The following is a 15756-nucleotide window of genomic DNA, read 5'->3' as shown; positions in this document are numbered from 1 at the left end:
ACCAAAAAAAAAAAAAAAAAAGTTCAAAATTAGAATTTTCAAATTTTTTAAATATCCACTTGAACATTTGAATTTATATGAAAAATTAGGAGAAAACATGTTCCTTGTAATTTGAAGATATATAATGCCAGTGAAAGAAACTTGTAGAAATTTTTCAAGCACTTGTTTTAGTATTACCTCTCCACAGAGAAATTTCCCCTCAGCATGCAGTAATATTTATTAGTCTTTCATTTTGTTGTTCTTGTAAGTAATAGCATATAATGTGTATAGGTTGTTGCAGTATTCCACTATGATGAATGATATAATTTATGTGTATTTACAATTATAATCAGAATTTAAAGCTAGGATTTCAGTTAACTTCTTGTATCTTAAGTTTCAAAATAGAGAATTTTTTCTTTACCTAGCCATATAATATGGTAATGATTCTTAAGTTGTTTCATTTTGGTTATTTTATTATAGTAATTCATAGTGTTTGGAGAGATCCAGCAAAGGCTATCTATGGCTCTCATCAGTGATAACAGTAAATCCATATAAGTTAGAGTTCCATGTCCTCTTAATTCCATCCTTAACTAGCAAAACTTATATTACATGCCTACTAAAGATTAGTAACTTTAGGGGTTTTCTTATGTCTCATAAATATTTCACTTTCAGAGAACTGATTTTAACAAATGGTGTCTACTGTATACTGGAAGTCTGTACTAACATCAGCCAAAAAAAAAAAAAAAAAAACGATTACAAACATGAGCCAGGCGTGGTGGCACACACTTGTAATCCCAGCATTTGGGAGGCAGAGACTGGAGGATCACAGTTTGCAGGCAGCTTCAGCTACTTAGCAAGCCCCTTTACAGCTCAGTGAGACTCTGTTTCAAAGAAATAAAAAAGAAAATAAAAATTGGACCCGGGGTGTAGCCCGGAGGTAGACTGCCCCTGGGTTCCATCCCCAGTACTGCAAAAAAAAAATATATATATATATACAAATATGAAAAAGTTTCTACCATCAATTATTTTTTTCCAGTCTTAATTAAAAAGTAAGATCAATGTACACTTACAATTCAGGACACATTATTAAAATTATTTTAAAGTAAACTTAAGGGAAGAAGAGCTTTCTTTCAGATGAGAAAATCAGAGCAAAGTTTGCATACTAAATAGGTTAGAGAATAAAACCAAAGTAGGTAATGATTTGCTTTATAGTGACTTCAAGTAGAGGAACTTTCATTAGAAAGTTAAGAACTAACCAAGCAAATTCGAGGAATAGCAAGTGATCTAATAGACATAGAATATGGTTTAGATTTGAGTGAGAGATTGGAACTATATTGAAGACTGAGCAGAGGAGCTTATATGAATACCATACACTGAGAAGTTATTGGCAGGTTTGTATGAATAATTCTGTACCTTTACAATTAAAGGGGCAGTGATCAAATTGAACTTTGCTTCCAGGAGATTAATATGACAGGATATACAGTGGAACTGGGGGGTGGGATCTTTTGTATATATTTGTGAAAATATAAGTTTTATGCCTAAATTCGTTTATAGCTAATTTGTAGTTTTGGTCTTTGGTTTTGTCTTACGATATTAAAGCGAGAACTGAAGAATTGAATGTACCCATTGATATTTTAACCTCACGGGAACAATTTTTCTCAGATGAAGAAAGAAAATACATGGCTGATAATCATAAGGAAGCTTATGTTTTGGTAACACCACTTAAAACTAAAAAAGTGATAGAGCAAAGATGCATGAAGTATAATCTGTCCTCTGACACCATTAAAACAGTAACAGATTTTGCAGTACAGAAGCATCAAGAAGAAAATGAGTCAGACTTAAACAAAACTCTAAGTACCATCAGTACAGCCACACGGATCATAGAAAATACATTTGGATATAATACGGATCATAAAATTAAAAACAAGGAAGACTGCCATGAATATGATTTACTCACTGTCAACCAGAAAACAAAAATGCCTGAAAATGAACAAATGGCCACCTGTGACTTTAAGAAAAATACACGGTTATTATCAAAATTAAAGAAAACTGAAAACGAGGTAGCTCTGTCTGTTTATAATCATCAGTCCTCATCAGATGTGTCAAGTGAGGAGAGTGAAACAGAAAAGGAACTTAGAAGGAAAGCTGGAGTTAAGAAAACCAGAGCAGAAAATGCCAAAGAAACAGTAGTTTGCCTGAGAAAAAACACAAGAAACATCACAAGGAATATTCTAGCAGTTTCAGAATCTGAAAATGAGGAAAATGAAAATGAATTTCATATTAAACAAAAGAAAGCTAGATATTCTACTAAAGAAATTCTTCTGAAATCTGGTGTAAGGAATGAACTTCCAATTACTGAGGGAATGGGATCTGATAACAGTAAGGGGCATCTCATAAAGTGTTTACCTGGCTTAATTCAAGATAAGGAATGGAATGAGAAGGAATTACAGAAACTTCATTGGTAAGTAGTTAGATTTGATTCTGGAATATCTACAGAGTGACCACAAAACCATTAAAGTCAGCAGTAAAGAGCTGACTTAATGACTTCTGTTATCACTATGGTCATGCCAATAGTAAGTTTTTCAAAAGAGTGGGAGTGATTCCTTGTGTAGGTTTTACTGATAAAACAGAAATGATAAGAATTAGAAATGTCTACATAGACGTGACAGTTTCTGTAGTGTGTTAGTATAGGACCAGGCAATAATTAAATGATGAAAATTGAATGGGAGGGTAAAGAGATAAAGACAACCTAGTGGAAGAGCCAAGAAATTTGGCAAGATGAAGAAGAGAAAAAGTCAGGAGTAATAAAAGGGAGCATGAAGATAAGGGAAAATATTTGGTTGCTTATTTATATGATGCCAGGATATAGAATTGTGTCGCTAGACATCGTCTAGGGAAAGAAAGGAAGATGCGATGGATGAAGGAGAGGACAACATAGAAACAGTCAACATTCATTGTTCCATTGCCATATATCTCTCCAACCTTAAAACATTTGGAATTCATTTTAAGTCTACTTTCTTGAAATATTTTCCCTAAAGCATTTCTGTACGCTAAGTGTTCCTCCTCTGCCTTATTGTTAGGCAGAGAGTATTCTTCTTTCTTACACCTCAAAGTTCTTGTTATTGGCTGCTTTCTTACTGTAGTATCCCCTTTGGTGACCTCTGGTCCTCCAAAATTCTAACTTTCCTCTTTAAATAGAACTAGAGTTCTAACTTAATACAGTAAAAGTTGAGAAACTCATTTTTTTTTTTTTTGTGTGTGTGTGTGTGTGTGTGTGTTACTGTGAATGAACCCAGCGCATTCTACTGCCAAACTACATTCCCAGCCCTACTTTTTATTCTTTATTTTAAAACAGGGTCTCACTAAGTTGTGAGGAACTCACTAAATATCTGAGTCTGGCTGCGAACTGCAATCCTCCTGTCTCAGCCTCCCAAGTACTGGGATTACACGCCTGCACCACCATACCAGGTCTTATTTTATCATTTAAAAAAACCCAGCAGGGTGTGATGGCTCCCAGTACTTGGGAGGCTGAAACAGGAGCATCGCAGGTTCACAGCCATCCTCAGCCTAGTTGAGGCCCCCCAAACTTAGTGAGACCCTCAAAATAAGGAATAAAAAATAGAGTTGGATGTGTAACTTGTAGGTAGAATGCACTTGGGTTCCATCCTCAGTACCATCGTATAATACATAATTTTATATATTATATAAAATTACCTTTGGAGCGGGGGATTAACCAGGACTTGGGAGAAGGAGGATTACAAGTTTGAAGACAGCTTCAGATATGCAATGAGACTCTCAGTAAGCTAGTGAGAACTATTTCAAAACAAAAATAAAAGGCTGGGGATATAGCTTGGAAGTAGAATGCCCCTGGGATTCAATCTCCCAAACACACACAAATTATCTTTGGGTTAAGCTCATAGCTCATTTGTAGAACTCTTCCCTAGCATATGTAAGACCCTGGTTCAATCCCTCACTGTAAATAACAATAATAATAATTACCTTTGGTCTATGTGTATATGAAATATAAATGAATTTTATGTTCACACTTGGGTCCTACCCCAAGATATCTCACTATGTATATACAAATATTCCAAAATACAAAAACATCTCAAGCCTGAAACACTTCTGGTCCCAAGTGTTTTTGGATAAGGGATATTCACCCTGTGCCATTTTTAGGCTGATTGGTAAGTTAAATAATTTCTGACTGAACTGTCAGCATAACCACAATATATATCTTTTAATTGAAGGGGAGATGGAAATATGTATACCAGGTTCTACATAATTTACAAGTAACATTTTAGAGTATAATTCATAAGTTAAGTTGGGAATTACCTTATAGTTAAACTTATTTTTTTTTTTTTTTTTTGTGGTACTGGGGTTCCTAAAAGCCCTTCTACCTCCGGGCTACACTCCCAGACCTATTTTTATACTTTTTATTTGGAAACAGGGTCTCTTAAGCCCAGCGCAGCTGGCTTCGAACCTACACAATCCTGTCTCCACCTCCCAAGCACGGGAATTACAGGTGTGCACCACCACGCCCGGCTTATAGTTAAACTTTTTATTTTACGTTTTGTTTTCCTCAGTGCTAAGTTCTACAATTACATTGGAATGAAATCAAGCATACAACTGTTTTTTTTTATTGTGGGATGCTCAACCTATAGTTTCTTTCATAAATACTATTAATACATATTGTACAAATTAATAGGATTCACTGTAATATTTGCATATTATCACTTATTGATTACATCCATATCCACCCTTCTACCCTTTCCCCATCATAAAATTTTATGATAAAGAATTGATACCAAAGAAATATAAAAATTAAGAGCTTAACAGCTGCATGAGACAAGAGGATCACAACAGGTTCAAGGCCAGACTCAGTAACTTATCAAGACCTTGTTAAAAAAAAAAAAGGCTGAGGATATTGGAGGTACAGTTTGGAGGTAGAATACCCCTGCATTCAATCCCCACTTCCAAAAAACAAAGTTGTTTATGCCAAAGTTCCCCAAAAGATCAAATCACTGATTAGTTGGAGTTAGAAAAAAAATGCTGCAGGATAGGAAAATTTTGCAGGTTTAATACAATAGAACAAAATAGTTGGGAGGCATCTATCAGACACGTAAAACTCTATTTTCATATATTTATATTAAGCACTAGAGTAAGTTACTGAGTAGAGGGAATAATGTTTCTTTTCCAAATAGTTATATACAATGATTTGGGTAAAATTTTTTCAGCCCACTAATCTCACTGACTATGTACTTTCAGGAGGTTTTTTTTTTTATTATTGATTTAAATTTCTTGTTCTTTACTTACTTTTGGTCTTCCATAGTGCTTTTATATGCCTTCCAAAACACAAACCTGGTTTTTGGTCAGATGTAGCTACGGCAGTAGGTACTCGAACTGCCAAGGAATGCCAAAGGAAATACATGGAAGATCCTCGAGGAAAAAGAACCCAGAAAGACACCACTAAGAAAAAGCAAGCCAACCCTAAAGGCCATAATGGTAACCTTTGTAATAATTTTTCCCCAGTGATCAGTAGATTTCTAATTAGACACCAAGTGTATTTCATATTTATTTATGAATTTTGTTATAAGTGGTTAAGTCCTAATCTTGGTATCTTCTTCTATTAGAAGTAGCTAAATAACCTGATACTTTGAATTTGTTCTAGGAAATATTAAATTGGATACAGAGAATACAGAGTAATCTAAATTATTCTGAGGATCTAATTTGATTCAAGGCCACTTGGTTAGGACCCCTTAGTAATTCATAAGAAAAACTGAGAAAAAAATTTAATGCTCATAGTCCCAGGAGCATAGACTTTCCATTGTTGCTAGTGAAAGGTGTTTTAAGCCAGAGAAGTCCTATAATAAGCTTTGGAAAGTATCCAATATCAACACCACAATTCAGGTTTATATTTTAGAAAATCAGTGAAATCAGGCACTGGGCATGGTGGCACATACCTGTAATCCCAGTATTTGGAAGCTAACACAGGAGGTTCACAGGTTCTAGCAAGATAGAGACGAGGGTTGTAGTTCAGAGGTTCAATCTCCAGTAACACCAAAAAAAAAAAACCCTTTTAACCTCACCCTGCCTAATCTTATCTAGTTTCTCCCTGAGTACCATGTAAGATGGTCATACAGCACAGATCTCAGTACAGAATCATTTGTTAAATAGGAGACTTTTAAAATAACAGAGGTTAGCTGGGCGTGGTGGTGCACGCTTGTAATCCCCGAGCGTGGGAGGCTGAGACAGGAGGATTGCACAGGTTCAAAGCCAGCCTCAGCTACTTAGTGAGGCTCTCAGCAACTTAGTGAGAAGATCCTGTTTCCAAATAAAATATAAAAAATAGGTCTGGGAGTATAGCCCAGAGGTAGAAAGCCTCTGGGTTCCACCTCCAGTACCACCAAAAAAAAAAAAAAAATAGCAGTGGTTATCAGTGGTTATTAACTTTATAAAAATTACTATAAATGACCAAATTCTTATCAAAATGTTTTACTGACTCTTAAGATAAGACCGACAATGCTGATAAGAAGCAGACTATGAAAATAACTGCCAAAGTGGGAACTCTTAAAAGGAAGAAACAAATGAGGGATTTTCTGGAGCAGTTGCCAAAAGATGACCATGATGATTTTTTCAGTACAACACCTTTACAGAATCGAAGAGTACTGGTAAGAGTTTCAATTGCATGAATCATTGTTTTCATTATCTATATTGACCTTTATATCTTTCATTTTTATGTATGGTTAATGTGCATCACAATTGTTTAAGCCAAGATTGCTATCTCTATAGATATGACCAAAAAATAGCACTGCAAGCAATCTGCTGTTACATGCCACTCTCACTAGTTTGTAGAGTCTGCCCTTCACTGGTTCAGAGGTAGTATTTGTGAAACCAAATAGAAAACAGAGAAATAGGTCAAACACATATATTTAAAATTTAGCCGGGCATCGTGGCGCACACTTGTAATCGCTACGCTTGGGAGGCAGAGACAGGAGGATCACGCAGGTTCGAAGCCCCTCTCTGGTTTAAGAGACCCTGTTTCCAAATAAAAATATAAAAAATAGGTCTGGGACTGTAGCCCAGAGGAGCGTTTCCAGGAACCCCAGTACCACCAAAAAAAAAAAATAATAATAATAATAAAATTTTAAGGAAATTCCAAGGCAGCCCAATAAATGTTTTCAGCACTCATTTCTTCCACAAAGACCAAGCAAGAGGTAAATAATTGCATTGTGAGAGCCTAGACTGCTGCAGCTCAGTTTCCTCCTGAGAACAGTCAGATGGAATTTATACTGCTCTAGGAGACAGAAGGCTCTGTTTCACCATCCATTCTCAAGGCTCCACAGATACTTGACCACATTAAGACAGGGGGCTCTGGCTTTACAAGCCCAACTAGACCTAGGATGTTAACTGTGACTGCAACACCCAAGTCCACACCTAGACCCTGCACTCTAGAGGTCAGGTAGTTCAGACAGCAATAGAGGACATTCCCAGGACCTGAGAGACCAAGGTACTTGCCCCCTGGACCTGGTACCCATCTCCCCCACTTGCCACCAGCACCTCCTACCCCATCAGCCCGCCATTGGCCTGTTCTACCACCAGACCTCAGGGCAGACACCCCTGGTACCTCTGTGCAGGGTGCACACAAACTCCTGTCACTGCTGGAGCTGTTGTTGCTGGATAGCCCTCCCCACAGCAGAGCTCATCCCAGCAGGGACTGAGCAAAGGCACTGTGCTCCACATTTCTATTGTTGCTTGAACCACACTGCCTGGCCCCTAGTATGCCTTTGCCCACAAACAGCCCTCAGACAAATAGGATCTCCAACCTCATTGTCATATAGACCACACCCAAAGCCATCAATTACATCTGAAGAAACTAACTGGAGACTTAACAACCAAATGGAAACAAAGCCAATTTAGCCTACCAAGCACCATCCTAAAACCCATCTAGGGAAAACCTATAAAAGCCACCTTATAAAAGAGGTAGAGTGAAGCCATGCATGGTGGCACAGACTTTTAATCCCAGTACTTGGAAGTCTGAGACAGGAGGATTTTTCAGACAGCCTTAGCTACTTAGGCCCTCCGCAACTTAGACCCTGTTTCAAAATAATGAATAAAAAAATAAGGCTGGAGGTGTAGCTCAGAAGTAATGTCCCTGGGTTGCACCCCTAGTACCAAAAATAAAAAATAGAGCTGAGGATATAGCTTGGAGGTAGAATGCCCCTGGGTTCAATCCCCAGTACTGCAAAAAATAAAATAGGTAGAGTCCAACAAATATCCAAATATTAATGTATAAAAAATCAAGGTAAGCCGAGCATGGTGGTACACGCTTGTAATCCCCGCGCTTGGGAGGCTGAGACAGGAGGATCGCACAGGTTCAAAGCCAGCCTCAGCTACTTAGTGAGGCTCTCAGCAACTTAGTGAGACCCTGTTTCCAAATAAAATATAAAATAGGTCTGGGAGTATATCCCGGAGGTAGAAAGCCCTGGGTTCCACCCCTATTACCACCAAAATCAAGGTAACATGATGCATCCAAAGAACATAATCACTCTTAACAGCACACTGCAAAGAAAAAGATACTGAATAAATGCCTCATAAAGAATGACCCTGCTAGGCATGATGGCACACGCTTGTAATACCAGTACTTAGGAGGCTGAGACAGGAGGATCACAGGTTCATGGCCAACCTCAGCTACTTAGTGAGGCCCTCCGCAACTTAGTGAGACCCTGTTTTAAAATAAGGAGTGAAACAGGGCTGAAGCTTGGAGGTAAAAAAGCCCCTGGGCTCAACCCCTAGCACCAAAAAATATAAAAATAAAAAATAAAGAGGGCTGGGAATGTTGTTCTTTATTTGTGTATACTGGAGGTAGAGCTCTATTATCAAAAATAAGTCTACTTTCTCTTTTATTTTAATATAAAAGTAAGTAAAATTTTAAGGATTTGTTTTTGGTAAGATATGTGCTGCTTGAATTCTTACTAAGTACCAAGCATAATAGTAAATGAATTATAATTTTGTTTTGTTCTAGCTATACCTATGGTCAGCAAACTATTACTCTATGAGCCAAATCCATCATATCACCTGTTCTTCAAGTTTACACAATTTTATTGGAACACATTTGTTTACATATTGTCTATAGGTGTTTTTATGCCACAGTGACAGATTTGAGTATTTGGGACATAGAGTATATAAACTACAATTCCTAAAATATTTACTATCTGACTCTTGACAGAAATCATTTGTGTACCTCTAGTTTACACAGCCTTTAGAAATAGGTGTTATCTCCATTTTTAGTGACTAAGGCTTAGTCATCTAATCCTGTTTTTAATCATCTAATTTGGAGAATTTTAAGGAAGAAAACATTCCACTAATGATCATTTTGTGATAGTTCATTTTGAGAAAATTCATTTTTACGGATGCTTGCTGAAATATTTATTTTCTAGTTGCCAGGTTTCCAGGATAATCAAGATGCTGATGATATTCTGCCAAGTATGGACAGAAATTCAACAACTCCATCATCAGTTATCTTTCCATTGGCAAAAACTCCTCAGTGTGAGCATGTCAGTCCTGGCATGCTAACCTCTATAAAAAGGTAAATTTTTCTTATGTATATGATATGTTAATTTTCTATATCAGCATATTGAAGGACATTTAGACATTCTGTGAGTTCAAGTAAAAGGAATGCAGTAATAAGAAAAGTCATTAATTTAAAAACCTAAAGGTTTGCCAGGAATGGTAGCCCATGCCTATAAACCAGTACTTGGGAGCCTGAGGCAGGAGGATCACAGGTTTGAGAACAGCCTCAGCAATGTAGCGAGACTCTGTTTCAAAGTAAAAAATAAAAGGGCTGGGGGCAGAGGCAGAATGCTCCTGGGTTCAATCCCCAGTATCACAAAAACCTTAAGGTTAAGGATAAACAGTTATGGAAAGTTCAGAATATCATTTCAAAACTCAAATGTAAGCCGGGCGTGGTGGCGCACGCTTGTAATCCCCGCGCTTGGGAGGCTGAGACAGGAGGATTGCACAGGTTCGAAGCCAGCCTCAGCTACTTAGTGAGGCTCTCAGCAACTTAGTGAGACCCTGTTTCCAAATAAAATATAAAATAGGTCTGGGAGTGTAGCCTGGAGGTAGAAAGCCTCTGGGTTCCACCCCTAGTACCACCAAAAAAAAAACAAACTCAAATGTATATCCTTAGGAACTGTTAAATGAATTCTAATATAATATGTAGTCATAGAAATTAATGAAAAAAATTTACTTTATGGGCAGATGCTTAAGATATATTAAATGAAAAAGATAGATGTAGTGAATAATGTGCTACTATTTGTATAGAGGCTGTATATATACATGTATAGATATATATATGTGGGTATCTGTGTATATAGTTTATGGATGTGCGAATATATACAATTGCTATTAGATTAAATATCTCTGAAAAGACACATAAGAAACTACAAGAAGCCAAATAACAACCAAGAAAAAAAAAAAGCTCAGTAGTGCAGGTGAAAGTATACTGAATATAATTTACATACTTTAGCCAAATCATCAAAAACCTTAAAATTTAAATTTTTAGTCAATTCTAAGGAAATAAGATATTTAGACAAGTATGTATTTATATTTGTGTGAACAAAGATATTCACCAGATAATACTAAAAATTTGACAATGTCCTAAAAGTTCCAAAATAAGGGAATAGTCGTGAAAATTTTGTCCATGTAACATTAAAAATCATGTGTTCATGAGTTTGTAATAAGAAATAATATTCAGTAGATAGTAGTTTTAAAAGTTAAAAAAGACATATACATTGTGATTCAAATTTTATATAACATGAATTAAGAAAGGAAATTTTTATCAAAATATCAGCAGTCATCTTTAGGCTGTAGAATCACACTGGTATGAGTTACAGGGTTCTGTTTTCAGGGAAAGAGTATTTTGTCTGTCTATACTGCTTTTACAATTAAAAAAATATAGAGCACATACATGAGACTCAACATTATGAGTCTATATTTCCTACAGTTTTTTTAAGAAAATTGTAGGAAATATAGACTTTATTTTCTATAGGCTTTTTCTAGGCCTCTTTATTACCTTAGTTAACGCCACCATCACTAGTAGTTAGCTTACTTTTTTTTTTTTTTTTGGGTCTGGGGATGGAACCCAGGGGCATTTGACCTCCGAGCTACACCCCCTGCCCTATTATTTTATTCTTAATTTTGAAACCAGGTCTCACTGAGTTGCAGAGGGCCTCACTAAGTAGCTGAGGCATTCGCGAACCGCGATCCTCTGGTCTCAGCCTCCCGAATGCTGGGATTACAAGTGTGCGCCACCACGCCCAGCTATCTTACTTTTTATAACAGTTTCAATAATGAAACCATTTCATTACTTTAAAGGTAAAATTTTTCTTTTTTGTGCAATAGATTATGAAGTGCTGATTCTGGACAACTGGCTAGGCCTGTTTCTTAAGCTAGGACTGTTTGGTTGGCTCGTGTACTATACCGAAGTGTTTGTGATTTAAATAAATTCCTTAATACAGTCACACATTTAAAGTTTCTGTATATCCTACTTTTGAGGTCACTCCCAAAATAGATTAAAAAGGGTAAATTGGGGCCAAGGGAAAAGATGAGAATTGTATAGAAATAGAAGCCTTGCTGAGCTGTATTGAAAACTCAAAATAACTGCAAGATTTAAACTTAGGGTATTCATTATCACACATATCCTTAAAGTGATCAGCTATAAAACTTAATTGGGATGGAGAAGTGAACATGAAAAAGGGTAAATGATAGAGTAAAAGGGAGTCCAAAAACAAGTAGTCTCTGAGAGTTTTAGAAAAGGGCAGCAAGACTGAGATGGGAAAGAACATCAATGAGCAATAAGCAAAGCACAATTTTCTACAGTACTCTTATTCAGTGTTTCCTCAAAACATTTTATTTCTGAGACAGTAGGATCACGGTTCTCTGGCAGCCTCAGCTACTCAGTGAGGCTCTCTGCAACTTAGTGAGGCCTTGTTTCAAAAATAAGAGAAAAAAAAATAGGGCCGAGAGTGTAGCTCAGAGGAAGAATGATCCTGAATTTCATCCCCAGTACCACAAAAAAAACACAAAACCATTCTATTGAAGAATTTTGTCCATTTTCATAGCACACTATTTTCATCTTTATTTTTTTGTGGTACTGGGATGCAACCCAGGGGAATTCTACCTCTGAGCTATACCTCCAGCCCTAATTTTTATTCTTTATTTTGAAACAGGGTCTTACTGAGTTGCAAAGGGCCTCACTAGGTAGCTGAGGCTGACTGCCAATCCCAATCCTCCTGTCTCAGCCTCCCAAATGCTGGAATTACATGCATGCGCCACCATGCCTGGCTTATTCTCATCTTTAAAATAGAAAATCTATTTTCAAGATTGAAATAGACTTTAGATTTTGTCAATTGCTGTTGAATCTGCGGGTAAAAGTGTGATAGTTATTGTTGACTTGAAACTATTTTGTATTTCAACAGGGATGATTGTGATAAGTATGTTTTTCGTATGCAAAAAAATCATAAAAGTAATGGTGGCATCGTCTGGGGCAACATTAAGAAAAAGATGGTATGTATTTTATTCTTATTTATGTAACATTAATCTATAGAACAGCTATAACAGGATATACTATGGCACTTACAAGTTATGTATTGCAGCAGTTCATGCTCTCCAAGTACTTAAACCTAACTCGAATATGCAGCTGTGAATAAGGTAAGTACATATATACTGTAGGATTACAGGCGGCAACTTGTAGACCAAAGCATTTGAATAAGGTGAGAGAGAATGAGCAATAATTTCCATTTGGGAAATGAGGTAGGGTAGATAAAAACAACTCAGGGAAGGGCATTTCAAGCAATATTCAAAAATGTGTCTGTTCAGTTACTGGAGAAAAATATAAATTATGATTTTCATAAAATAAAACATTTTGTAAATTCCATGCAGTTTAAAAATAGTTCCAAATGTTTTTCAGATTCAGCTACCGCTTTTTCATTCCAATAATAAAAATCCAATTACAGAAAAAATTTAACTTAAGTTTGCCATAATAGTGATCTATGTGCCCTTGACTTTTATCCTCTGGCATTATTCTTTCAGACCATGTTTTGAACATCTCTCCTTCACTCTCTTTGAAGTTTTTATGCTGCATATTTGCCAGGGTAAAATTCTTCTCATAGAGTCTCTAAATATTGGGATGACATAATCATATTCATGTGCATGCACTTCACGAAGTACATGGGAAATAGTAGATTTTTTTCACTGGGTGCCTTGGTTTAAAATCAGGCTGAGATCTTAGTTCTTTCAAAGAAATTTGAACACCAAAATTGACCTAGACACTGAACCTTAGGATTCATTCCCTTTATTCAATTCCACGTTCCTTCAAATGAAATCTTGGTTTGTTGCAAAGGACCAGGAATTAACATGGTAGGAAAGCCTTGGAATGGGAATCCAAAGATTTGACTTCCAGTCTTTATTTTGCTGGTAAGCTGGGTTTCCTTGACAAGTGCCCTAATTCAGTGTTTCTAAAATTTCTGTGTGCTGGAAGTCTCCTGGTGACCTTGCTAAACCCAGATTCTGATCCAGTAGATCTGAGATCCTGCATTTCTAACAAGTTTCAGGTGATGTTAAGTGAAAAGACTTTGCAAAATGAGAAGAGGTCGATAGGGATGCATCTATAAAGGTCATTCCTATTAAAACCTTTTTATTTCTATGCAATTCCAAGGATCATCTTAGTTAATTCTGGATTTTTACTTTCATTAGTAGGTTATAATTTGAGCAACTTACCAAACTACATAATCTTGTGATTCAGCCACCTTTTTTTCATAACCTAGTATTTTTTAACCACTGTGATAGTTGACAAAAAGAAATAATTGAATGGTATGTCAGCTTTAAGATCTAATTCCCCATACTAGCTTTATTACACTGAGCAAGCTACATGAGCTGTCTAATCTTATCTTATTCATGTGTTGTATGACAATGCAGATCACGATGATACTTGTTATGATACTGGGTAATTCTGAGGTTGATATATAAATGATGTAATAGTGTTTTGCCTCTTCTTAAACAGTAAAAAAAAATAGATGTATATCAGCATCTGTAAACATGAATTCGAGTCTCAAAAGTTTCTCACAGTACTTACCCTTAGTATAGGAGGTATACTTTGCCATTGCTCGCTATTGCTAATATTTTATTTTATTATTTTTTATTTTTATATTTATTTATTTATTTACTTATTTATTTATTTTGGTGGTACTGGGGTTTCTAGAAGCCCTTCTACCTCTGGGCTACACTCCCAGACCTATTTTATATTTTTGAAACAGGGTCTCTTACGCCAGCGCGGCTGGCTTCGAACCTGCATGGTCCTCCTGTCTCCGCCTCCCAAGTGCGGGGATTACAAAGCGTGAGCCACCATGCCCGGCGTTATCACTAATATTTTAAAAAGCACTGATATGATATATATGAGAATATACTTAAAACCTACCATAAATTACTACTACTATTTTAGCCAAGATGAAGAGAATTAAATTTTTCCTAGCATATTATTCATGTATGGATTTTTACAAGTTATTTTTAATCATGATACATTATATTTCAAATTTTATCCCAGAATATTATTTAAATGAAATAAATACTTAGTACATTTTTACTAATAGTAAAATTTTTATAGTAAATTTTTCTTAATAGCAATGTTTGCTGGCAGTGAGAAGCAACATTAGATAAGTCATAGGTTTTGTCTTAGATGAACTCAGCTAAAAACAGAATCAAACATTTGGCAAATAACTAAAGTGATTAAGGGTTTTTATAGGCATATATTCAAAGTACTCTGGGGATAAAGCATACTTAATTTTATCTAGGTTTTAAGGATGCATCATAAGAGATACCACTTAACTATTAACATGTACTCCTTTATAGGTTGAAACTGATTTCTCAACTCCAACATCAAGAAAAACCTTGTTTAACAAAGGTATTTATTTATTTATTTATAAGCTCAGCTCATTTTTGTTTTAAGATACTCTCTTTACTTGGTCCTGAAATTACTTGGCTCTCAAGTGGACTGAGATACCATTTGGTTCCTTGTATTTGGTTTCAATTTTATTAAAATTACTTGGAAAGAGCCAGGCATGGTGACACACACCGGTAATCCTAGTACTTGGGAGGCTGAGAAAGGAGGATCACAGATTTGAAGATAGCTTCAGCAAGTTAATCTTTTAACAACCTAGCAAGCCCCTGTTCCAAAATAAAAATAAACTAGGGCTGAGGGTGTGGCTTGGAGATAGAGTACCCCTGGGTTTAATCCACAGTACCTTCAAAAAATACAAAGATTACTTGGAAATATATTAATCCTTTTTTATTAAACTTTATTTTACAGATTTAGGAGAAAATTCAGGTATTGGAAAACTTTTCACTAATGCTATGGAATCTTTAGACGAAGAAGAAAAAGACTATTATTTTTCGAACTCTGATTCTGCATAATAAAAATAAGAAGATATTATTTCCAGGGTTTTTCCCCCATAAAGCAGTATGTTTCTATCTTCATTTGGAAAATAGGTATTTTCTTTGTAAAAAACAGCTTCAAATGAAAATTTAGATTGTTTTTTTAAAGGTCTCATGTTTGTATTCACAATAAAATTTCCTACAGAATATTCCTCATTGCTGCAGCCTACCAAAAAATATAAGGAAAATTGTGTAGATATTGTAAATATTATTTTGTAATATTAAAAAAATATATTAGTTAAGTCTCTTTTAAGCATCCAAGTCTGTTCACTTTAATAAAATCATGTC

General features: G+C 35.8%; 1 protein-coding gene across 1 annotated transcript in view; it reads left to right on the top strand.

The window, feature by feature from the left end:
* The window catches only part of MIS18BP1 (MIS18 binding protein 1), a gene marked incomplete at both ends in the record, with an annotated part of 41967 nt that extends 26520 nt beyond the window's left edge, over window positions 1–15447 (top strand). Inside the window, 7 exons of the mRNA XM_080707138.1 lie at window positions 1579–2440; window positions 5309–5481; window positions 6487–6647; window positions 9417–9565; window positions 12459–12546; window positions 14887–14938; window positions 15344–15447. Of these exons, the coding sequence (XP_080563264.1) occupies window positions 1579–2440; window positions 5309–5481; window positions 6487–6647; window positions 9417–9565; window positions 12459–12546; window positions 14887–14938; window positions 15344–15447 (1589 nt within the window). The remainder of the gene's footprint in view (window positions 1–1578; window positions 2441–5308; window positions 5482–6486; window positions 6648–9416; window positions 9566–12458; window positions 12547–14886; window positions 14939–15343) is intronic.
* Window positions 15448–15756: the final 309 nt, after the last annotated feature.

This window comes from Muscardinus avellanarius, assembly GCF_963383645.1.
Source record: "Muscardinus avellanarius genome assembly, chromosome: 12".
Lineage (NCBI taxonomy): Eukaryota > Metazoa > Chordata > Mammalia > Rodentia > Gliridae > Muscardinus > Muscardinus avellanarius.
The sequence above is the reverse complement of the archived record's forward strand: the minus strand, read 5'-3'. Positions and strand labels throughout refer to the sequence as shown.